Below are 26,172 nucleotides of genomic sequence, written 5' to 3'. Positions count from 1 at the left end.
TACCTGGTAATCTTTCAGGTGGTTACTGTACTGGTGATGACTATGGAATTCAGATTCTCCTGATGTGAAACCTAAAAGAAGAACTAAAAAGACCTGAACAGAACTCAGTCTTCAGTGCAGTTACAATTCAGTCATATGCCAGAAAACTCACATTTCTGAGTATTGATTGTGTTCATTTACCACAGCAAAGTGCATTCATTGATAACTACCTGCTGGTATTGAATCAATCTTACGTGAAGCACGAGGCATTATTGTCAGGTAGGGTAAATAACATTGATTCTATTTTAAAATGAATACAGCATAGGAGAAATTAATTCTAAGACGTTATTTAATTATGTTCTATCGACTATTTAAACAATGACAGCCATGTAATAATATGATATCATGAGGCAAGTTACAGCTGCAAGCTTTAGCAAGGTTACCCTTCTGTAATGGCAGTAAACACATTTTGTTTTTGTTTTGTATTAAAAGAGGAAGAGAAATCCAATGCCTGTAATCAGTCTTAAAGCAGTATCCCAATTGGTCCTAAATACTCTGCTGCTCTGTATGTGGAACTGGAATTGTAGTCTTTATTGACTGCAGCAAGCCAGGTCCTTGGTTATGTTGTCAGTCTTTGAGGCTTCAGATATTATTCTGACTAACGTACCCTGCTGTCAAAATACCTTACCTTCCAAAATAAGCAAATAATCAGGAATGGGAGAAGAGAGTAGTGTTGATTACATCTTTTTTGCTTGATCATTTTTCAGACTCTTGGCTCTGTGAAAGAGTAGCAGGGAGAGGCAAGTGCTATAAGCACAACTACTGCAAAAAAATGAGTAAGCCATGGAGATACTACCCTCACCACTGCTCTTGCATTTATGCCCCTCTAGTAATAGTGAATTGAATTCCAATAAGGATGTTACAGAGCAGCAACTAAAGCAATGAAACTTTGAAACAGTGAACCCCTTCCAGGGTTCCCATAGTATCCCTGGAAGGCCACCGTGAGACTGAGATTTAGTCGAGGATCATGTTCACTTAACTTCATTTCCATAGGCCATACGATATTTTCTCATGGTGTGCCAATCTTGAAGACTCATTGTATGAGAAAATAAGACGTTATAGATTATCACATAGTCTATGAAGAGAGCAGGAGACACTGAGAATCTTGCCAATGGCCTATGTCCTTTGTCTCATTTTAAATCCGTAAGACCAAAGAACTTTCAACCAAGTTTTAACTGGTTGAACTGCTCTCTGAAATTTAACACTTTTGGAAATAGTAGAGGAGGTCAGAAAGGCTGGAGGGATAAAAGTGGTTGTCCATATTTAAGAAGCATGCAAAGGATGTGACCCATGTGACTGATGTAATTTTGATATTGAGTGAAATTTGTCTGTAGAAGGTAATGCATAGATAAGTGGAGAGAGATGGATAATTATCCTAATGAGTTTTATAGAAATTGACATAAACTTCGGTAAGATTACACACATACTTTCTCTTTTGGACGAAGTGCTTTAGCATCATATATTCAGATATCTTCAAGCATCTGGCTTAAAGGTCCCAAAGGGGCTCAAGCGCCTATTTTGGCACATACAGCAGGATTCAAGTATAGTTTTGGTGTCTGAGTCAAAGAGTGTGATCCAGAAAGCTTAAGGTCCAGTAATCTCCTACGTGTCCTCAGGACAACTAAATTAAATAGGTCCCACAGCTGTCCGACTTACTGTGCCTGCATCTTCTCTGCTACTCTGGTCTGGGAAACTGCATGTCAAATCCTTGCTTACCTCTGTTACACTGCTGAAACAAAGTGCTTAAACTCCCTTCAAGTGGCCTGAGAGAATAGTCTTCAGAAACCATCTAGCAAGTGTGGACCTCATTGCACACAAAGCCTGGCAGCTGTGGCCACATTCATCAAAAAATGCAGGGGTAGAAGTCAATGATTCACACTTTTTGCCATTCCCCTTGCTACTTAGAGCACTTAGCAGGAAGGCAGAGATAGGAGTTCTCTGCTGACTTCCGCATGATGGGATTAAAATCTGCTTCCCTCTGAAGTGTGTCGTAATTGCCAGGTCTTAGCGTTGTATAGGGAGAAACCTAATGGCTGAGGCATTCTGCTGGGAAAGTGGATTCTAGTCCCTGTTTTTAAGAAGTGTTTCCCTGTCTAACAGTAGCAGCCAGTTACATCTGGGAGCAGAGACCAGAGGGCAAGTTTCTTCTCTCCCAACTGAGTTCTCTAACCACTAAGCTACAAAACCAGGTCTTTTCTTGCCCCCCTTCCTCACTTGTGACTGGCTAATGAGCCGACTTCAACAGCAGGAGTTGTCTTCTCCAAGTGTCTTACAGTCAAATTTGTAAATATTTAAATTAGAGCCCATTTTGAAATACTGAGTAGTGAGTATCTTGATTATCCTTTCAAAATCAATCCTACTTGTTTATGCGTTTTTGATTTTGACTGATTTTAGTCAATGCTTAATGAAAGTCCTCATTTAGCACACAGCAGAATTACCTTGCAAGTCCCTCCATGGTGGATATGTTTATGTTTAAGAGAAAAGAAGAAAAAAGGAATTTTCACCATTTCTGTCTGTCACTTCAGAATTTTATTTGTAATCAGTGTTATAAGACTGATCAGATAGACTGATAGAACTTTATCCCTATCCCATTGTGAAACGTTTTCAGTTCAACTTCTTCACAAATCTGAAGTTCTGCAGACAAACTAGGAAGCTTTAAAGCATCAGGATAGCCTGCAGTTTCTTCCTGACTTTATGCTGAATAGTGAGAGTATTGTGGTAGATAAATTCAGTACTAGCTATTTTCAATCCTATAACCCTCTCTTCATCCTTTTCTCAACCCCACTGAACAACTGTTCTCAGGAATTTGTATTTCTCAGCAGCTGCTTTTATTGTTACTGGCTTCTTTTCATATTCCAAAACTGGATTTATATAATTATTGATATAAAGACTTATGCTGATTGCCAAGGTATTTATGCCATATATGATTTAGGTTAATCAAATATGTCGAAAATAGATATGTAATTATGGATGTGTTACCCTACTGTGTTATCCCTTGCTAAAATTCTTGGCAGTTCATTAGTTTTTGCCTTGTGCCAGCAAATCACAGATTCTGTAGTCTATAGAATAGTTTTTCTGATGGAATAGAGAAATTCACTTAATGAGTAGCAATAGGTCTGAGAATGAGTTCAGATTACTTGTTTTGGTTTTTGAAGCAATGAACCACTGTTAAAGAAATGTGGCCAAGTTTTCTGGTGATCTAAATAGGTGCAGCAGCAGTTGCATTCTGCCTTTTAAGCCAGCAGAGAAGTTAGCCATGTGAGCTGAGTTTAGGCTCTGGAGCTTAAACCAGTAAGGAGCTAGAAGAGTAATAGTTCAGACCTGCTCTAGGTCACTGGGGCAGTCATTCTGTTGGATCATGCTCAGAAATGCTAGTGTGTGATACAAGCATAATTTGGTATAAAAGAAGAGAAAACATGTATAAAATGCATGTCTAAAAGAAACCTTATAACAGCAATTACAGATACGTTTCCCATGGCATAAAAAATCAGTGTTCTGTGAAGTTGAGTAGGACTGATAAAAAATTCATTTATAGTCTGTAATTTATCCTTGAGTTTCAATCGCATTTAAAGAGATGTTCCTTGCTTGCTTTCTCCACGCTTTTCCTCCTCATTATGATAGTCTTAGAAAGTTTCATGCAATCCTTTAACTGTTATGTGAAACATCAAGAGTCAAGAGACCAGACTGAGATCAGTGTACACCATGCTCTTAATTCCTTACTCACAAAACCGTAGTCTAATACTGAATCACTTTAACCAACAGCTGCAAAATATTGCCCTGAGGACAGAGGTTAACTCAATTGTGAAATAATGACCCAAACTCACATGCTTAATAACTTTCGGAGAGGAGGGGACGGGCGGGGGGGATTTAGCCTTTGAGAAAACTCCCTAATTTAATGTGAAATGCTTGGCAGAAGGAGTTGCAGTTTAGAGGCTGGCTCAGCAGGTAGTAAGAATTGAAAAGTCTCTTGTACAAACACATTTACACTTGCATTTTTTTTTAATCTCCCCAAATGTAAGTAATCATAACTAAAATTCAAAAGCACTCAGAAATTTTTAATGTGAAATACATTAAAGTGCATTTCAAATTACACAGAAGGGCACGTGGGAGTACGCTCTGAAAGAGCAAGTGATTCACTGAAAAGCGAAAGGTGGAGATTTCCAAATGCATGACAGAGATTTGAGTGAACAAAATGCTGCGTATCCGTCTGTCCTCGTTCTGAACGCCCTTCACCTAAAATTCCCTGATGCTTTTGTCAAGAGTTGTTAGCCAAGGTACTCTAGTCAGATTTTCATTTGGGTGATCGCGTTCTACCGCCCTAGCAAGTGTAATTGGATATGATAATCTTCGTCACTTCAGGTCCCAAATCCACCGGCTAAGTTGCTGTTCGCTGTTAAATGACTCCCAGGATTCACCTCCTAGGTGGCTGCATTAGGGCTTTGGCCTAAGACAGCTACGTCGTACGTTGTTGAATGAGTATTTGACAATTATTTACCTTGTGGCTGTGTGAGTAAAAAAATTTATAAAGCTGTTTCTGAAGTAGCTGCCCCAATTCAACAGAACACTTAAGGGATATATACATCGGTGCTGAAAACAAGAGGTTGGCCTTTGAGAGGTTTTTAAAATACATTTTTACCATCCATTTGACCTCAATTTTTATGTTTTTCCTTCTTCCTCTTAGCTTTACAGTATTTTATGTATCATATGCAATGGCAGTTTAATGAAAAACGTGGGAATGGTCCCTGGAGCAGAATTGGACCCTGCTTTCCTCACTTCTGGGTCACATCTGGGCTTAGGGAAGGAAGTGGCTGAATTGTGGGACTCTGAAGAGGTGCAGCAGCAGAACTCTAAACTTGTAATTTAAGCTAAAACAAGGAGGCCAGAATTTAAGCATCTTCAGTACTAAGTGACAGATGATCTGGGTTTGTATTACTATTTTGGATTTAGGTGCTTCAGTTCTGCCTAAGACTTAAGTCTTTTATTGGGTCTAGCCCTTAGATATTAGCAAAGATTGCCATGTATGGCTTGAATTATAAAAGCACTGATCTGTAGCATAAGAGGTGTTTTAAGACTTACATGAGTAGTGCTGCTCATAATCATAGATGCAGCGGCATGCCTTTCTGAACTTCAAAAATTAGGGAACATGCAGCAGGAACCTCAGATTGCCTGTAGTAACCTACAGATAATGTGGATACCTGAAATGATCCCTGGAAATTAAACAGTAGGAAGCACGTATAATACTGGTGCTATAGATGCAGCTTCACTGAAATTGTCCTGATTATTAGTACACAGAATATGTCAGATACGTAATTAAAAATATTGTATTGCATATCATAGCATTTTCAGAGTTTTTGTTCAGTTTCTCAATCTTTTTTGTTAATTTTATTGCATCTGAAGCAAAAACTAAGCTTCCTTAAGCTGAGGAATGAAAAAATAAAACATTTTTTCCATGTATGTATTTAGCAGGTTTTCGCTAACTCTGTCCTGAAAAGGATCATAGGTATGAGAGATTTATTTTTCAAACATTATTTTTCTAGGCAAATATGGACTGTTGCAACTTGCTTAATTCTTACTGAGCTGGAAGTCCTCAGTGAAGTTTCTTCAGTGAGACCACAAACCTGTTGAAATCAGTGGGACTATTTTCAGAAACGGGTCCAGGATTTAAAGCCTCTCTGACATGTACAGCAATGCTACTAAAACCTCTAAATCAGCCAGCCTGTGTAGTTGCCGTAGTAGGGAAGCAGTTTGTGCGGCAGGAAGAGGTACGGAAGAGATTACCGCACAGCTTAGGTAAAGCTGCACCATCTTTGGTAGTTTGAGCTCTCGTAAACGTAGTCACTTCTTTCTCACAGCTTCCCTCATGAATGGCCAAAGACTTCTGCTTTGAATTTTGACTTTGCAACAGCCTGAGAATGCATCTGGACTTGCTCAGGTTCAAGAGGCTTTGTATATTTACCGCCCCGAATCCATATTTCAATCCAGAGCTCTTGGTGAACTGATTCCAATCTCTGTAAGTACGCCTCGGCTTCCTGCGCACGCTTGCCTCCAGCTGTAGATGCTGTTGTGCTACCTGCTGCACAAAACACAGCAGCAAGGTGCTGTGCCTTACCCGGCTGTACTTAAAGCACTCGGAGGCAAAGTAACAGACCAAGCTCTAACCAGTGCTTGCCCAGCCATTAGAAAACTGTGAAAGAACGCCAATTTACTCTTAATTTCTCCATGTAAAATACACAGATTGAAACCGATTTTGCAGTTTGTTTAATATATGACTTATCTGAATGGGCTGCGTGGTCGTATGTGGTTTGACAATGAAGGAAAAGATGCTAGGGTCTGCTTGTACTTCTATTAAAGCGAATACCAAACATAGGGCTGTGCCTGAAGGCGGGGGGGAAAGAGTCAAACGTTTATTATTCCGTGGCCTGCCAGAGGGGAAAAAGCACTGGTATCTAGAAATTAAGCAGTCTTTACGTGACATTTCTGTTATCCAATTCTACGTTATTTCTTTTTTCTAGAGAGGGATGTATTATGCCCCAAATCAGATGATACTTTTCAAAAAGTACTTTCTTACTGAACTTATTGAATAACTTACCCATTTGGTAATTAACCAAAACCAAACTGAAAAGTACAAATGGTGGGTTGCTATGTAATTGAAAATAGAGTTTTCATAGAATCAGTAAGGTTGGAAGGGACCTCTGGAGATCATCTAGTCCAACCTCCCTGCTCAGCAGGGTCACCTAGAGCATGGTAGACAGGGTTGCATCCAGGCAGGCCTTGAAGATCTCCAGAGAAGGAGACTCCACAACCTCTCTGGGCAACCTGTGCCAGTGCTCCGTCACTCTCACAGGGAAGAAATTCCCCCTCACGCTCAGGCAGAACTTCTTGTGCTCCAATTTCTGCCCATTGCCGCTTGTCCTGTCACACGGAGCAACTGAAAAGAGTTTGTCCCCATCCCCTTGACACCCTCATCTTTGTTGACGCTCCCCCCCCCCATTTTTAAGTTACTTGTTATCTTCATATATGTCACCAAGGCCTCTAGTCCAACAAAACAAGTTGCCTTTATGAGCCTTGCACAGTTAATTCTCAATGGACTTAATGTTTATGGTTGTGAAATTCCCTTACTCCAACAAGTCACCTTTGCAACAAGTACAGGCACCTGTGGCTAGTGCCGTTCATTGCAACCTTTGTTATTTGGGCAGAAATTCTGCAGAAGAGTTAAGCCCAGCTTTTCTCTGAAAGACGTTTAAAGGCTTGCTGTTAATGATATTATTACCATTGACTATGACTACTTTCCAATTATAAGAGCAGGAAGAGGACAGCTGGTGTTACCTGTGAGACAGTAGATTTTCAGAATACTGAGCATTTCTAGCCGTTGTGCCTGTGATAGATTTGAAATTTAAAGAGCACACAGATATTATGGTGGAATGTAGTTAAAGGAGGTTCAGAGTGCCAGCAAGCGTTATGTAGTGCTTGCTCCCACTGAGTCTGCTCCATCACCTTCTCTGCAACTCATGTTTACTGTTTGTCCATTCCTGTGAACACTGTAATAGTGGTCGTTCAGTGTTGCTTGCCTTCTTTTTTTCTTCTTATTTTTAGAAAAAGAGACACAGTATTTTGGAAAGAGTAGTTCCACTTTGCAACCATTTGCTGTTCTCTGTTACAGGAAAAAGGAAGAATTGCCTGGCTGTTATCAATAGTTAAACTTCATTGTTACAGAGCAATCAGGGCAAAGGTTCTTGCCCATTTAAAATACTTGTAAAAAAATCAAATTAAGTCTTTTTTATTAATACAGGTTAAAAACCAGTACACTGCATAATGAGTTGTCGTGTTTAGTCTGTACACAGCTGATGAGGTGTATTTTTTCCTACTCTAGAGCATGTTCCAGATGTAGGGATTTTTGATTTTGTAAACTCTTAGGCATGGGCTTTGTCTTACACTAATAACTACTTCTGATGGCTGCTGTTGGCCTGGTTACATGTAAAAAGTTAAGCAAAAGCTGGCAGAGTTGGGACCCATTCTGGAAAATGATCAGTTGCTTTTTCTTGTGCAGAATTTTTCGTGCTCTTTTAAAACCTGTTTTATCGGAGAAATATATGTTTTTTCCGGTAGGAATTTCCAGTGCTTTGAGACAAAAAGCAAGTTGCTAATGATACAGTTAAACCACTTTCACAATGTTGCAAGTGTTACCTTGAGAACTTGGGTTCCAACCAAACAGCAGATCAGCCGAGGCAGTGTTGTGTGTCACACGTGTGTTCCACACATGCTACTTGAGGTAGTTCTCACTGTTTTTTTTTTTTTTATTGGTAAATAGCAGATATAAAGTAAATGTTCTAAGTATAAGTTGACCATAACGGAGACATAAAAGTGATGAAAGTGATGCATTATGTCACTGTAACATATTGACATTATCAATTATGTGTTATTAAACAGCTTAGCTAACTGAATGATTTACCTTGTGTTTAACTGCCTTTTTCAATTAAAGGTAGCAAATGCTGTATAACTGAGGCACAGTCATAGAAACCATATATTTTCCCCTGTTAACACCAGCACTGCTGACATGCAAGTGATGGGAGTGTTGGCATTTTGCTGCAGGCTCTAATGGGCTAGTTTAAATGGTCTAAAAAAAAAGTGATTAATGATTAGGAACAGGACTGTTATGGGCAGCTTCACAGCTCTTTTCCTCAATGCGTTTCCATTTATGTCAACTAGCTGCACACTTGGGAGGTGTTATTTCAAAGCAGTCAACAGGTTTTTTCTACTGCCATTTGTTTCCATTTCATAGGTCCCTTTCGTTGGTCACATCTAGCTAATGTTTCCTTAAATTTGTAGACTTCACTGATACAAGAGGATAAGCCACAGGCTTTATATGTCTGGTGGCCGAAATCTAAATTCAACTGGCATTTTATAACAGTGAATGCTGTCTTTAGCATCACTCTCTTTACTCCTATTTGGTTTACTACGTCAGAAATAACTTAGAGGTATCTCTCAAAATAATTAAAACACTTTGGCAACCAGTGAATGGTTCTGTTACCCACCTGATTTTGCAGCAAGCAGTATTTTTTTCATTAGTACTGCTTGTTTATAACTGGTTAGCGTCCGTGCCCAAGCTCTCCCTTATATACATACACGCACACATACCTATGTATTTGTTATGTGTATTCTTTGGCAACCAAGGCCAGTAAACATTACTGCAGCACTTTAAACCCCCCTGACCAGCAACTTCATGCCATAAGTGGGAAGAATAAGTAGCTCTGAAAGAAAAGAGAAATCAAAGTCGGAGAATCCAGTATCTCACTCTTTTTAATGAACTTAGCAGATATAATGTGTTCTCTCTGCTCTCTTAAGCTAAGGCAAAGGCAAAATCAAGTTCTATAGAGTAGTGGGGACTGAACACTCAGATGCAAGATAGTTGAATTTATTTGGAGGTTTGTCTCAACTGTGTTTAGATCTTAAAGCTTATTGCTGAAAGTCAGCATTCACCCTTAAATATCGTGTTGTGATAGTAGCATATTTCCTTATACTTAGATCAGAGTATAGACTAACCTTTCAGATACTAGCATTTTGTATTGACATTTTATTGATATTCAAAATATGGAACTTGTACACAGCTTTGTACAAGTTCTACCAAGTCTTCTGAACAAGGAGCTGATAGCAAAAAAATACCTACTAATATAGGGGTGATGGAGCGGGGAGGACATGGGATGATTTAGAGTGGCTCCAGCGTTCATTGTTGTCTTGCCTCACTTTGCAGAATAGCAAGTTATGGGATAAGGCAGTGCATCTGCCAGACAGATTTGAGGTGTCTGAGAAGAAGCGGCATGGCTCATGGGTGAACATGCCATCCGGTTGGCTTGGCCTTCTCAGCGTAGTGCTCAAGGTGGCATTGCAGCTCATCTTCCTTTTGTAACGTTATTTTTAGCTGCCTTTGCCAAGTAACCAAGGCTCGGGCAGGCATGCTGCTGTGAGTCGTGTGTGCTTGTCCTCTTCTCTCGTGTTCCCAATAACTTGGACTCAGTTGCTCAACCTCAGCCAAATTTAACGGAGGGAAGAGGGCCCTGGAAGCATTTGTGGTCCAGCTCATTTTGTGAATAAAAGGTGGCCAGCTAGAGGAGAAGTCTGTATGTGTGATAGGGGGGTTGTCCTTTAATTAAGATGAGAGGCTCTACACAGGGAATGCAGCTATGAATATCTCCCATGGTTATAATTGTTCTTTGGGTTTTTTGTTTGTTTGTTTGGGTTTTTTTTAGACATTACAAGCAACCACAAAACACATCTGTGGGAAAGCAGGCTTTGTTAGTCCTACTTCTCACAAAATTACTTGTTACTTCTGAGAGATTCTCCTCTGGGGCTTGCACAGTGTACGGAGGGGCACTGGCAGGGATCTTCTTGTCTCTCTATATGCATGGACCACAGTATGTACAGTTGTTAGTACAGGTGTATAAAGCTGCTTCCCTCTTCCCTTGTAATTAGGGCATCTAACTTACCAGCAGCTTCCTGATTTTTTTTTCTTTTTTTTTAAGCACAGAAACTTTTTTGTTTTTGAAGATTCTGCATTTCTGCTCTGCAGATGGGTCAGGGGAACATCTGCTTTGGATAGTTTGCAAGTGTTACTTATTAACTCTGGCCCCCCAAATCCAGGCGAACTGTGGCGACTGTTCCCAAGGCATGCTTTGCCTGTTAGTTTTCTTTTGGAAGCATGCGTTGAGCTTCATTACACACATTTATTCTTCAGTTTTCTTTTTGGCTCGGATTCCTTACTAAGACTCTGTTCGTGAACAGTGAAGTAAAATGTGTTTTTTCTTAGGCATCAGTACAGCACTTTTCCCCTGTAGTTCGTAGTAGCCCTGCTTGTGGGCAGGTTTCAAAGGAACCTCATCTCCATATGGTTTTACTCGATAATCCTTTATCCACCATCTTCAGCTCTCATTCCCTTGCTTTCTTGCCTGTGGCTACGTTTCTATCTCTGCATCAATTAGCACAGTGATTTATACAACAAGCAAGCAGTTTAGAGGTAATGGTACACAATTAACATCTCATTCCACCATAAAGGGTATGCTAAATACCCCAGTCACTGCTTTCTCTGCCTGGAATTGAAATAAGTGTTTGTCCTAATTCATATGCTATCTGATGTGAAGTGGGCCTGCTTTGTACAGCACTACACCATTAATCTAATTATAGATAGCTGCAAATGAAGTGCTGTCTGCGCACAGAGACTGAAGAAAATAGCGCTTTTGTCATTTAGCATGACTCTGTGAAGCCGGATCGCGCTTTACGCGGCAGTATGGCAAAATTGAAATCGGAATAATATTGCTGCCTGTTGCATCGTTTCTAATTACAACAGCCTTGTAAACACAACCGGGCGCTGATATAAATAGAGCTGTAGATGCGCTGTCAGGCGGGTTGGCGGCGAAAATCCTCAGTGTGCTGTTGTATTAAATGATGCATCCTGATTGACAGCTACCTTGAGACTGCGCTGATGGAGCTGTCACGGCGCTGCGCCGGGGGGCTGCGCGGGGGCTGCGCGGGGGCTGCGCGGGGCGCCCGGCCGCGCCGCCTCCCCCCGCCGCCCAGCCGCGCCTCGGCGCTGCTCGCAGGGAGGCTCCCGAGTTCCGTGGCTTTTATTTTTCTTTATTTTTCTTTTCCCTTTTCTCTCTTTTTTTTTTGGGGGGGGGGGAGGGGAAGGGGCTGTCTTCGTGGCCCGCTGGGTATCTTGTTGCAGTTTGCTGCTCCGCCAGGCTAGCGGTGCCGGGGCTTGGGGGCGGTGTGGGCGGCAGCTCTCCCCACCGCCCAGGGGGAGGAAATCAGCTCCAGGATCCAGAGCTCTGCAGAAAACTCCACCGTGACTTACGAAATGTGTATCTCCTTCCTGAGCGAAAGATCCTTGGCTCTGGAAGGAGATGGTGCCTGATGCCTTCAAGTAATATGGAATAAACACATAACTTTCCTATTTAGATGTCATGGTGGAAATAAAAGCAAGGCTGTGGGCACTGTGTTAAAATGCGTAACTGTTAATAAAAGAGGCAGTGTGCTGACAGTGTATTGAGCGCTGCTTATTATTGCCTTGAATGAATACCAAAAAGTATTATGCATCCGTGATGGTCATACTGCAAGGGACCACAGGTAAGTGACTTGAGACAGGATGCTGATCAGGAGCGGTAAAGGGATATTAGGCGACCACAATTAATAAATTTCCTTGGTTCTGAAACCAAGTGTAAGCTTAGTGAAGATAATTAGGATGCACAGCTGTTTGTCCGTTCAGATCTGAGTGATGCAAAATTTTCATCCTTCTGACCACGAGAATGGCAGAGGCTTTAAAAAAGTGGCTGAAGGTGAGGTAAAGCATACTGAAAATCCACATCTGCTCAGCTATCCAAACAACTCCGTAAGTAACATACGGGTGTGATCCATTAGGTTGCTCTATAAAATCTCCAATGAAGTTTGAACATTCGCAGCTCCTGGGAACATGCGTTCCAGGTGTACAGAGAAGAGCATATTTAATAAACTAATGTGAGATATAACGATACACTTTTGAGGATTTTACTAAAACTGTGTAATATTCTGTTGTACGTGACAAGGGAACCATATCTGTTGGACTTGTTTTTAAGTGAAGATAGGGTTCAGATATGCCCTGGCTGCCTTTTAAATTGCAACTATTTTTCTCTCTTCTTGTGTACTTACTTGGGAGATTAGGACATTACATGTCTACAAAAAACTCAGCAAAAAACAAGGTATAATTTTTGATACATTGCTTTCTCCTACTCTTTTCTTCTTTTTTTCTGTATTCCTTTGCACTGCTGTTATTACACTTTTCCCCCCCTTCTTCTTCTTTTTTCTTCTTGTCGCAGCAATTTGGTTGTGAGTAGTAGTTTTGCATTACATAAACATCAAATTCATTTACCAGGAGAGTTAGGACAGGATACTGTTACACTAAGGCGACTATTAAGTAACGTCCGCTTTCCCTGCTATTATTTTCGTCTACTGATTGGGGACTCCGACAGTGTTGTGAAAAAGAAACACCTGTTTTCTACGCCATCAAGCACCGTATGGCTCCTTTCAGGTACTTCTTTATTAACTTTCCTTTGGCTGGCAGAGTTCGGCTCTGAAACCCTGCAGAGGGGAGCAGTGGCCAGTGACAACTACTCCTCAGCTCAGACCTGATCGCTAGCAGATTTCATTGCTTTAGAGTCCACCCGCAATCTCTTCATGACTCCAGCAGATGTTTCTTCTGTTTTAGGCCAATGGAAACCTTCTGGTCTCCATTTATAATCCAAACTTTACAGCCTTCCCCAATTTACGCCCCTTCTTTCTTGCTCTTCCTCTTCCTCCTCCTCCTTTTAAGGGAGGGGGGGAAGAACAGACCTCATCCACACCCCTGTTAGTAATGTATAAAAACTTCTGCTTCATATGTAAGGATTTGTCCTCGTTTACTAAATCAAAGGTGTAACAGCAGTGTGAATGAAAAAAACGTGTGTTCTTAAATGCCTTTGTTTTGGAGGCATGTATAGGCGTCGCTGGCTTTGGTCATCCTGGGACCCTTGTGGTTCGCGTCGCTGGCTTTGGTCATCCTGGGGCCCTTGTGGTTCCCAGGGAGCCGCACGCCCCATCCCAGTCTGGGGAGCAGCACCCTGCACCCCGCTGTAAAGCTCCTCGCTGAGGGCTGAGGAAGGAACACTTCTGCGGGTGGGTAGCGGGGCGACAGCAGAAACACATCAAAGGTGATCTTAAAGCAGGAACCTTTCTTTGCTGCTTTGTCTTTTTATATTCTGAAAGGTCATTTGTGAACCAACTGTGCCCAAAAAGGCCTTTCCTGGGAAGTTTACTGTTGTTATTTTTTACTTTTTGATTAGAATAACTTGCTTATCCCCCAAACAGACTAAAGAATAATAAACAAATACAAAAGGAAAAGGAACAGTTCATCAATAACAAAGACCTGCATTTTAAAGCTTTGAGTGTACTGACTCTTACATCTCACTCCAAGGAAAGCAGGAGTCCTGCCGAGAAAGGAATCTAAAAGATATGAAAATTATAAAGATAGTAAAAACAATGTTTGGTAGGGATATTTTAACTTGGTGTGGAGGATTGAGCTTTAAAGCGCAGCGCGCTCAGGGACATGGTTTTTCCCCACTGCTCTAAGTTGTGATGTGCAGGGAGAATTACGTATTTCAGTCCCTGTGAAATACTGTAACCAAGATGAGTGCAGAAGATGGAACTTTCACTTGATGTTTAAATTTTGAAATTGGACAGCTCAGAAGTGTTGATGTATACATATATGTGGCTTAGAAACTAAATGATATCTAAGCTTGATTTTCCAAAATCATATCAAAATAGTCTCCTGAGTGAGGCAACAGCACAGTCGACAAATCCAACTTATTTCTGTTTTTTTTTTTGCCTTGTGTGTGTGTGTGTGTGTGTGTAGTTTTTTTAATTTTATTTTCAAACTCGGAGTACAAAGATGACACTAACCATGGATACTGAAACTGTGCAATTTGGTGTAATTATATTCCCCCCCATAGATTTAATGAAGGACTTTTAAGTACAATTTATCTTTGATAAATAGTCCCTCTGCACAGAATGTTTATTAGATTGACAGCAGAATACACTCTGCAAGCATTTTTTCCTTGCCACTTATGACTCAGACGAATTTTAATAGGAGTAAAAAGCTTTTATTTGCACAGTAATTTCACTTAAGGATCATATCCTTCAGAAACTGGCAGACACTTCTATGTCTTGATTGCAAAACAGACACTCAAGAGTAAAGAAACACACATAAGATGTTATTATTTGACCTGTCACATTGCTGCAATTCTATTTGCAACTTGTGTCATCAAATCTCCTATGGGCATCATCTCCCTCCTCCCTACCCCGTACGTGCACGTGTGCATGCGTGCACACATATGCACACACGCACGCCTCCTTCTAGAAGAGAAACTGCGAGAAGCGCGCTTTATCGAATGTAGCTATTTGTGCAGATAACTAACTGTATTTTGGTTTTGAAAACCGGGAGAGCGCCTCACTCAATTGACATCATGATGCCTGCAGGAGGCTTGGAGTTAAAGCAGCTTTTCGGCTTTTTGCTTACAAAATGGTGCTCGCGCACGCTGGTTGTGATCAAGACACGTGTTTGGGAATGAGTACTAAAATCTTTGGGTATCACTTATCATCTTCAGGCAGTATTTTTGTAGCACACTTTTGTATTTAGTGGAGAGTTTTTTGGTTCATGCAAACATTTACGTGTATTTCTGATCGGAACCAAGTGCTTTCTAACCAAATGGCTGCGCTGTTCATTGCACATATTTAGTGTGTCCAAACGCTGTTTTTGTGTGATAATAATCTTCCGGTTCAGTTTGGCTTTGAAAGCTGCTTTTTTAAAGATTTCGCTGCAGAGTTAATTACCTTTCAAATGTATTACTAGCTCGCTTGCTGTCCGCTCTGCAGAAGCAGACGGTAAGAGTCCCCCTTTACCTTCGCCATAAGGCTATCTGCTTTTTCCTGTCCGCGTGAAAACGGCAAGTAAAGACGTTCCGTTGCTAATAAAACTATAGCTAATTGTTTGGGAAGAAAACATACTGTTGGAAGCAAGGTGTTGAACTTTACATCATCAAAACACACATTTGCATTGTAAATGCAGCGCATCCGTCGCTTGCTATTAAAACCTTTGTTTAAATTAGCGGCGCTGCTCTTGGCGCGGGCGGGTTGGCGCGGAGACCTGCTGCCATCTGCCGGCGCTTGGCGCCCGGCTGCGGAGCGCCGCGCCGGCTCCGCGGAGGCAGCGCCTGGGCTCGCAGCGGGGCTGCGCGGTTTGGCAAACGAAGAGCCCGGGGGTGCAATTAGTGTACGCACTTGCGGGTTTTCGGAGAGGCTTTTGTTCAAAGGGATGACGCTGGAAGGGGTGGCTGGGGGTCCTCGTGTTTTTTTCCTTTTTTTTTTTTTTTTTTTTTAAATAAGAGAGAAAACTTTCTTTTTTTCCAAAGGTAGGTAACAGCTGCTGACCAGTTTTCATTACAAATAAAATGTATTCGAGCCAACAAAAATGTTCCATGGTTCTGCTTGTGCATGAAAAAATGGAAGTGAAATTGCTTATTATATTCTAATTGCAAAACCTGAACAAGGTGTTTCCTTCAAACGTTAAATAACTGATAAAAATAGACGTTTAAAAAACATAAAACCAGTATTGTGATATGAAGTGATGTCACTGAAAATCTGGCATATTTTTCCAAAATATTTGGGAAGATTCTAATTTGATACAGCAATAGAAATGAATACCTGGCTATTCCTTATCTAACTAAAAATAATACACATTTTTAAAAATCTTTCCTCTCCCCTCTCTGTCCCAATTTTTAAATGATTTTTTTTACTTTCTTACTGATTTCTTACATTTCTTACTGTACATGATTCTTTCCTTTTATGTACTCACTGATGCTGTGTGCCGTTGCCTGTTTTTATTTCTATCTACCGAAAATAAACCTCTGAACTAGGATTTGAAAAAGTGATATTTTGGACACTTCTGTAAAGAGCAGACAGCTGATGTATTATATAAAAGCATGCCACAAAATAATGCAGATTATTCATTGGAATTCACCAAGGTGCAGCATTCCTAAAACATTCTTCTTCCTATTCTTTAGTACAAATTGCAAATACTGACGAAGGTTGCTGCAGAGCTGAGCAAGTACATGCCAGAGAAAGCGGCAGAGGACACCTCAAACATTTTGAGATCTCCCATGCCTGGAACAGTGGTGGCAATTTCTGTCAAGCCTGGGGACACGGTAAGAAATGTGATCTATGTATCTGCATTTTTGTTATCTATTCCACGCAAATTCCTCCTTAGTGCAACTGAAACTACAAGTCAGAGTTCCTTCACCTCACCTGTAGAATAAAGCATGCTGAGGTGTCTGTGTGCTGTTTGTATCGTTTGTATCACAACTGCCTTGACAGGAGGAAAAGATTCTGTCTGTGTGTGTGTGTGTGTGTGTGTGTGTGTGTGTGTGTGTGAATATACGTAAGTATATGTATGCTGTTGGTGGTAGTGGGAGGAAATCCTTGATTTTTTGCCATGAAGCAGTGCACTGAAAATGTTATTAAACACAAGGCTGAATTTTAAGGGACATAGGACAGGCATTTAACATTTTTTTTAAGAATCTCTGTGTTACCATTTAGTGTCACAGCAAGACGTATGACTTTTCTGACTTGGGAATTCCAAGCTGGGAATTCCCAGTCTCTTACGGGGATTCTTGTGTCCTGCATAAGGAGTAAACTTGATACAGAAGAACGCAACAAAACATATCATTACTATCCTGGGGTTTCCAGTACATATTACCTCACATCCAGCTAGAAACAAATGTAAATATGGTGTTTTAGAGTTTCGGATAAATACTTACTTGTCCTCTTTATATGAACTTTGACCACATTGTGTCATATGTTATTTCTAAACTTGAGGCCCATAAGTGGATCTCTTGTAACCATTAAAATCGATAGAGTGATGCAGATATAGGAATAACAGAATCAGGTTGTACAGATTAATTCTAAAGTACTTGGTACTACTATCATTTAAATGAAGACATAAATATATATATGGCAGTTAAAAATTTTTAGTTATGGAGTTCATAATTTATTTGTATGAAACCTAGACTTTTTGAGAGATGATGTAGAAATGGGATAAAATCTCAAATCCAGAATTAACTCTGCATTTAGTATGTAAAGGTCATGAACTGTGCTGGTGAAGTGGTTGGTATGTTTACATTTTTCTATGATGCCACCTGTGATGCCATATATTGTTTTTACAATATATGGATATTTCTGTCCAGTCACAGAGGGAAGGGAGTCATCAAGTTAATGCTAAAGATCTATAGGTACAAACATTCATATTAAATAAAGAGATTTTTTAGAAAATAGGACTAAATAAAGCTGAATGAAAATTAGCGAGGAAGAAAGTCCTTTAGATTACACTTAGGTTTGTGAGATATATATATGCCTTTAAAAACAGCAATATTAATTTAAAATTAATCATTTATTACAGAATTTTAATTTTTATTGTTGACTTTTACAGCCCTGTTACATGAACTGTTGCCTATGAAAGTAGCCTTATGCCTAAACTAGTCTGTGATTTAATTTCAACTTTTATCACTTGCTTAATGTTAATCATATGTGGAAGAATCTTAAGGCTTATGTTCCTCATATGCGGTATTGTAAGCTGCTGGATAAATCACCAAGCAATGTGTATTCACAAAAACAAGACTACAAAATGAATGGTCAGCTGCTAACAACCAGCAAAACAGCTAGTGGGAAGATCTGCCTGAAATCGGATTAAAAAACTGATTGCTGAGAAGTTAACTTATGTCATTGTACGGAGTGAGAAATCTGCGGCTTCTGTGTCCCGGCAGTAAGAGTGGCTGAGTGAGAGAGATCTTAAGCAAATATCTGCTTTTGTGAAGAGTAAGGGGAAACATTTTCAAGGCAAGCATTTTGAGCCTTTTCTATTTGCTTGTTTGAAGCTTTTTCTTTTGGCTGGGAGCTTACTGCTGCTAAATGTTATCAATTTTCTCATGTTTGCCTGAAGAGTATTATTTGTTGTCTTGAAGAACTAGAACCAGGGGAGAGCGAGGCCAGAGCCAAAGGAATTTTAAGCAAATAAATAAATGAACCTGCCTCCACAAATCCACAAGCGGGGCAGTACATCAGAGCACAAGTTGTTAAATAATGTGTGGAGATTTTTTTCCCTCTTCTCCTCTCCTGCAACTTTTTGCTGGAGGCACTGGGTGGCAAAGCATTTGAAAGCATAAGCTGCGTTCTGCTGACCTGTGCTTGTCAGTGCTAATTGTGTGGCTTTAATTGCAAAAAAACACATTTGCGTTGTTGAAAAGGGTTTAACATAAATCCTTCCCTTTCAGGACTAGTGTCAAAATGTTAAAAAAAAAAGAGAGTGAGAGAAAGAAAAAAAGACGGCGAGAGATGAGGGGAGCATCAGCTATCTGCGCTAAATAAGCAGTGGGCTGGTGTAATTCAGATTACGCGTCCCGGCTGTCCGTCAGGGCCCGGCTCGCTCCCTACAGCTGTTCAAGGCGTGATGGGCAGGGAACTGCAGCTCCCTTTTAAATACAGCTCTTTTTGTCATGCTGCTTGGACAAAGTCTTCACTCAGCTTGAGAAACGGGTGTTTAAGTCGCTCCTGCCCTTTCGAAGGAGCTCCGGGGTTGCGGCTGGGTTTACCCCTTCAATTTTGCTCCCGTTCCTCGCCTGCGGTTCAGATACGGGGCGGCGCGCTTGGCCCCGTGAAGCGCGCGGCGTTTGTTAGTCCCTCTCTGCGAGTCCGTGGCCAAGCGAGAAGGCGACGCTGAGCCCCGAGTTAGCTTCCCCTCGCTTGATGCGTCGCCGTTTTTCCTTGGAGGGTAGTGTTCGCTTTTGGCTGCTGTTCACACACACACACACACACACACACACACACACACACACACACACACACACACACACACACACACACACACACACACAAAATGCTTTGGGTTGGTGGAGATTGCGTGAGCATCCTCCAGCGGGTCTGAGAAGCAGTCCCCAAATCGTTTTTGCCAAAAGACACTGCATATGCAAGGGATTTGTTTTCCCTTCTCTGTAAGGCGATCCATAGAGTTTTAGTACCGCGGTGGGGAAGCGCTGTTCGTCACTCAGGGAGAAGTAGAACTTGCCATGCTGCCAATTTTTTTTTTTTAGCTTTTTAGCCACTTTCTACTTTCTTTATTTTCCCTCACCGCATCAGAAGAACATAATTAATTGCTGCGCAGTTATTCCTGGAAACATAACGAAGCCATGCAGAAGCTTAAAGCAAGATAACTGCCAAATGATGTGAAATCTGGCTGCACGGCAAGCAGGTTCCTGTTCTTTAGGGAGAGAGGGTTGAAATTTATCTTACGTCCTTTACGATAACACAGTTATATAGGAAATACCCATCCATTCTGGGGGGAGGAGGTTGTCTGCATGTTCATTTTTTAAGCAGATTGCTAGTGACAAGTGTGCATCATGAGGCAGGTCTGGTTGGGGAGAGTCACAGTTTGGTTCCCCGTGGTGCTAAGGGCAAGAGAAGCCACCGGGCTTCAAAAGTCCAGACAAGGGACCCGGTGCCTTTCTGCTGACAGCAATGTCAGCGCGAGGCAGCCCCCGTCGCACGCTGTCTCCGGAGCGTTTTGCTGCCCAAGCGTGGGGATGGCACCGCGCGCCGTCTCGGCTCGCCGCAGCTACCGGAAATGTAACGCCAGGAGAGCGATTCGGGCTGCACAAATTCTCTGCTTTACGCAGAGGACAGACAACAGGCAGCTCCTTGCAAAGGTTTCTTCTTCTTGAACCTCTTGGCTTGATTTTTGTGCATGTAAGGTCCATGCACTGCAGTTGTGGGATCACAGGTAGAGCAAAGCTGTCATGCCCCACTGAAAGACAGCCATCCAAAGTGCTCCCACGACAGCTTCAGAGGTTGCTAGGTGTTGTACAGAGCAACAAAAAGAGACCTGAACTGTCCTGAGTGCCCTCTTGTTCATTGTTTTTGCTCTGTTTTTGTCTATATTTACAATTCTTGCTCTTTCAGTTTTGTATCGGTCTGAAATGCAAATATTCTTTCTTGTAGGTGTATGTTTTTGTGGGTTGTGTTTCTCGTTTTTAATTATGTTAGGCAGAACAGGTGGCATTACTAAGCCAGGCATTGGTCAATAAGCCAGTGCCTGTACCCTAGATCAGTTTTATGATTTTTTTTTTATCTCCTCCAAATATACATGTAAAAGGAAAGCAGCTGTAGGTAAATGCCCAGTCGTTACTGACCTTTGTAGCACTGCAGCCAAAAGGTGGCAGTTAATTATTTTGATCTCAGACTCTAAATTTCTTCTCTCCCTCAAAGTGATGCAAGATTATCCAGGGTTGTGGATGTTATCACCATTCAAACCACTTTCTAAATAGAGTCCTCTTTTATCAAAATTCCGTATAATTTCAAATTGATGGTAGTATAGCCATTTCTATTGACATTGCATGGGATGAGTTTTTTCTACCAAGATGTCAGTGTTATTAAATTTATATGCTAATTGCCTCACTAATTTCAAAATTAAGATATCTTGAAGACTGCTTGAGGAGCTATATGTAACTTACTGAATGCATCGCTGTTAGCAATTCCACAAACATTTTAAAACCCACTGGACTAAACTAACCGAGGAAGATGTTTTTAACTCCTTTTGCAATTAAGTTATATGCACATTATTTCAAAGTTTCTCTTGTTGTTCTTTAGAAAAATAGTAAAAAACAAAAACAAAAACAACCCTGCTCTACGATTCTCCGTTTCCTAAGCCTAGGAAAGTTCTTGCTGTAGGGAAAAGTGTGTCTCGCTTGACCTCTGCTGTTGAAATGCTTGCCTAGGAGAAACAAAACAAGACAGCTTCCCAAATTCTGGTTCTCACTGGAGTTGTAAAGTTACCTGTTGCTGTCAGCTGGTTGCTTGTTGTCTTAAATCATATTTGCCCTTCAGATCTCAAAATCTAAATAAAGTTCCTCTTTCTTTATACCTATAATTATATCAGTGGGAAGTAATAACATAGAAATAACCAGGAGGAAAAACCAATAGAAACTGACTTGCTTAAGTTATACTCTTACATTGTGTATATTTAATAAGATATGGTTAATTTTAATGAAGATTTTCTCTTGTGTGTAAACATTTCTTTTCTTTTGTTGTTGTATTTTTATGTTGTCTCTACCTCTTTTCCTCCCTCCACTTTTGTGATCCCAGTGCAAATACGACCTGCATTTTTCTGTAAATAGAGTTGGCAAACTTGACCAAATGTTGTCAGGCACCTCATGTAATTTTTATGATGTTATATTTTTTTTCTTTTTGTATTTTTTTTGTGGAAAAAACCCTATTACTAAACAGGAGAGGAAACTATTTTCATAGTTTTACGAGAAAGCTATGAAATTTCAACAGTAAAAGTATTCAAATATTTCACCATTCTTATTGCATGAAGCTTCAAATAGTATTTGTTGTGTTTAGATTAAGAAAATTTTAAATATAACTGCTTAAAATGTATTTATGTAATTTTTACATTTGACTAGAATATATTTTTCTTCTGTATCTTTATGCAATTATACAGTCTAAGATTTGTGTTTGAGCAGAGCATAATTAACAATGAAATCCTATTCCTGTGAAGAGATATGAACCGTCAATATTATTAGAATTTCTCCTTAGGGGAAATGTGCTAATGTCCTCTGAAAAGGACCAGTAGATTTTTTTTTGATTGGTATGTTTTGCCTTTTTGAATGATATGCGACTTTTTACCTGTTTCTGAAAAAGTTGACTGAAAGATTTCTGAAATGGAAACAGCTTTGTCTTGGGCTGATTTGCACAAGAATCACCCACAAAGTGCTCTGCCTGCCTATTATTTCCCTTAGAGGCTTTGGGATCTCAGAAGCAGTCTGAGATGCGTGTTTTGGGTAAGTGGGAGTGCAATGACCAGTGCTTACTGCGGTCAGGGGGACATCACTGACCTTTGGAGGTCAATGGTCACAAAATTTGGGCTGTGATGACTTCAAATTCATTCTTTAAAGGGCTGTGGCAAAAAAAAAAAGTTTACTAATGATTTGTCAAATACCGTTAATTGCTGCTAATTGTATTTGCAACACTATAGCTCCTGTTTCAGATTGAATTTGGAAGGAAGGGAAAACCTGCACTAATTATTTTGTACAGTATGGACAATGTCAAGGAATTTCAATTGCTGCTCATCCAATTTCTCCTGATTTGTTTTCTTGTTAGATATTTACTGCCAAAATGCCAACAAGTCATAGAAAAAAAAAAAAATCTAGGAAGGGAAGGATATCCGTATGGACTAAGTTTAAAAAAAAAAAAAAAAAAAGTGTGAGCAGTATTTTCGTAAGGGCTTTAGGTAGTAAATACATAGCTAATTCACTCTTCAGTGGTTTTATATAGCATAAATAAGATGAATGTTTGTAATTATTTTGCAGAAAGCTGCAAGAGAATACTTGTGAAACTTCAAGACAGGTTAACTGGATTTCATACAGGATGATCTTGTGTTGTCCCTTCTCAGTTTATAAGAATCGGTGGGGACATGAGTGTTAGTGTAATGGGAGTAACGAGGGCTATTTACTGGTGTCTCCCCAAAGCTCAGAAAGGAGACCGCAGTAAAATGCAATTCTCACTTCACTTTTAACTAAATCTAAGGGCTTTTATGCTTAGGACTGTAATTGTTTTTTTTGGTTTTTTTTTTTTTCCCCTTCAGATCCTCAGGTCCGAGAGCCTGGAAAACGTTATGCGTCGGAGCACCTGTGTTCTAAACATAAAGGTCTTAAAAATGTAATTGAAGGATTTTCACTTTTGTAGGCAAATCAGCAGGGCTGATATCGACCCATCTTTTTAGGGAGCCACAGTGCAGCAGAAGGTGATACTGTAGAGGGCCCCGTAAACCCTCGGAGCCTTCTGTCTAATTTGGCAGAAAAACACAGAATGTCGGACAACAAAAGAACGATCCGATTCCGTAAGAAATGTTCATCCCACCCACCCCCTTTTCACGAGATTTTTTTTTTTTTTTTTTTTAAAAAGGACTTTTTTTTTTTTCAGCTGCACACAATGATTTGGTGCTCACTCTTCCATTGAAACAGTTGCTGTCAGAACAGGCAGGAAACAGTTTTCTTTTAATTGCTGAAATCGTTCGGAAGTGCTTCACGCACGGCTTCTATACAGCAGATGCTGTGCATTAATTGGCCTGTGTAGGGCTGACCCAGGGTTCCTTGCAGCGGGCCCAATTTTAGGCAGAGGGCTTAAATAGCTTATTTCTTATTTTGTGTAACCTGGCGTACGTTTGGAGCGTGCGCACGTGCGGTATTTCATGGTCTGCAGTTTCTAATGTCACGTGGCTTTCAAAACCTGTGTTTCGCTGGTAACGTACTAGCAGCAGGTAAGCTCTAAACGCCATCCATCAGGAGCTGATTTTTTATCCAGATACTCCAATGACTGATGAACCTGTCTTTTGTACGAATGTTCAGCACAGGAGAAAGCCATATGCCCCTGGCACTGGTTCCTGCGCCTTCTTTACCGTTTGCAGCGAGGAGATGAATTAAAAACCCGAGCCCTTGCGTTTCCGTGCCTCTCCTATATTCGGCAGTTAGCGCTTTCTGAACCAGCTCCGTTTTTTGAAGCAGAGAAAGGAGATTTAGGTCTCTTGAAGCAATCCGGCTGCTCCTCCCTCCTTCCCGGTGTCGGGAATATTGCCGCACACCCTTAATAGGGACCCTTGTTTTGCTACTCCCCGTCTGTTCAAAACAGGCCTGAGCCCATTAGAAGGTCCTCCCTTGTGTGGGAAGACCACAGCTGTTACTGTAAATCTCATCCAGTAACTGTATCACCCCCATTTTGTGGCTCTGAAGGATGAAATTGAGAAATGGAATACGGTGCAGTCATCCTTTACGTCTCCAATTTTCGGCCTTTGCACATCATTTTCATGCTTTTATTCCAAATCGAACGACATTAGCGAGCGACGCCGCCCTCTGCTAAACGTCTGGCGTCTCAGGCAGCGTCTTCAACCTTTAGCTTTTGGAGGCCTGGGAGTTTTGGGGCGCCGCTGGGCTTTTTGCTGCCGTCGGTGGGCTTTGTATTTTATTTTTCAGTCTTTCTGAAATTTCCCGCCTGGCTCCCTGCCCCCAGCGGATCTTCCTGAAACCCTCAGATTTGCTGACAAACAGAAACCCGGAGGGCGGTTGGTGGCCGCGGTGGAGGCCGCACTCTCACGCCTCCGCAGGGGAGGCCGGAGCGCAGGCTGGCGAACAGGCACAACTTTAAACGGCTTCTGTTTCTTTAAATCTTTGTGAATAAAGTGGATCTAACTTCTTACGAAGGATATTGGGGGTTTTAATCAGAAATAAGAAGTGGTTTAAATCATTAGCACAACAAAGCAGCCTATAAGCTTGAAGATAAAAGTCTCAGGGGAAAGAGTCCTCTGAAAATAAATGGGACTTGATAGATTTCCATATCATTTATAACTTCCCTTAATTACACTTGGAAGACTTGCCAGTAAAACTGGAAAATTGGCAGCCTATATCCATTATAGTAATTTTGCCGACCATGGCAAGCAGCTGGCTTTGCTGGATTTTATTTCCCATCACTCACAATTAATCATCAGCTGGAGACGGCTGCAGCCCCTCGCAGGGGCGCGATGCCGTGAGACGCGCTGGCCCCCCTCCGAATGCCAGAGCGCCCCGAGCAAGCGGGCGGCGGGCTCCTCCGGGGCGCGCGGGGCCGCCCCGTCCCGGGCAGAGCCGTCGGTCGCGAGTAGGTAAGAAACGCCACGCGGTTCCCAGGCCCCTCGGAGAGTGCTTTTGACCATTCCTAAATTCACGTCTCAAGGTGGTAGGTACCCCCCGCCCCACCTCTTCAACGAGTTTCTTTGCTTTTTTTTCCCCCTTTTTTTCTTTTTTCACTCTGTAGAGAGCAAAACCAAACAGATCCTTTGAGCCGAACCTTGCAGAAATAAAGGTATTAAAATACGGAGTGCAGGTCTGACAGTAGGTCACTCATTTATTTCCATGTTCCAAGCAATGCGAAGGTGGGTTTGTCGGCAGTGTAAGTCTGCGAGAGGGATTGCCTGAGTTTTATTTCTTTTAACAAAAAGGACACGTTTATTTTGCTGGGCTCCAATCGATCAGATTTTCGGTTTGTTTTTATTTGCCCGTTTTGACAGATTTGGGTCATCACCGAGACCTCTCCTTAAACTGAAGTGCAAAGATGATGATCTGCCGTGTTTTACCATCCACTGGAAGACATAAATCATATGAAGAAAATACAGCTTTATAAAATAGTCTGCATAAATCCTTAAATGAGTTAGAAAGCAAGAAATTGTGCTACCGTTTTCATTTGCAGGCTAAATAACAAGCAAAAGGATATGTGCAATTATGTAATGAAAGAAATTGGACAATGCCCAAAAGACTGAAAAAGAGAAGAGAGAGATACAAGTGCCCAATTTTAGGATTTGTTGCTTTGCAACACAGTAAGTGGAGCTATAAAGGTTTTGCGTAAGAACAGTAATTAAAATTCTGGGCTTAAGTGACACAAAATGATTTTCACCAGAAGTGCTGACCCAGCACTTTACCCGGGGTACCTCCTGAAGGTGCCCCC

The 26,172-nt window shown here is 41.1% G+C and overlaps 1 protein-coding gene across 1 annotated transcript in view; it reads left to right on the top strand.

Annotated features, from left to right (window-relative positions):
- PCCA (propionyl-CoA carboxylase subunit alpha) overlaps nt 1-26,172 on the top strand; it is a 294,626-nt gene that overhangs the window by 262,360 nt on the left and 6,094 nt on the right. The window contains exon 22 of the mRNA XM_062566813.1: nt 16,659-16,799. Within this exon, the coding sequence (XP_062422797.1) occupies nt 16,659-16,799 (141 nt within the window). The remainder of the gene's footprint in view (nt 1-16,658; nt 16,800-26,172) is intronic.

Source organism: Rhea pennata, chromosome 1, assembly GCF_028389875.1.
Source record: "Rhea pennata isolate bPtePen1 chromosome 1, bPtePen1.pri, whole genome shotgun sequence".
NCBI lineage: Eukaryota > Metazoa > Chordata > Aves > Rheiformes > Rheidae > Rhea > Rhea pennata.
This window is presented reverse-complemented; position numbering and strand designations above follow the sequence as displayed.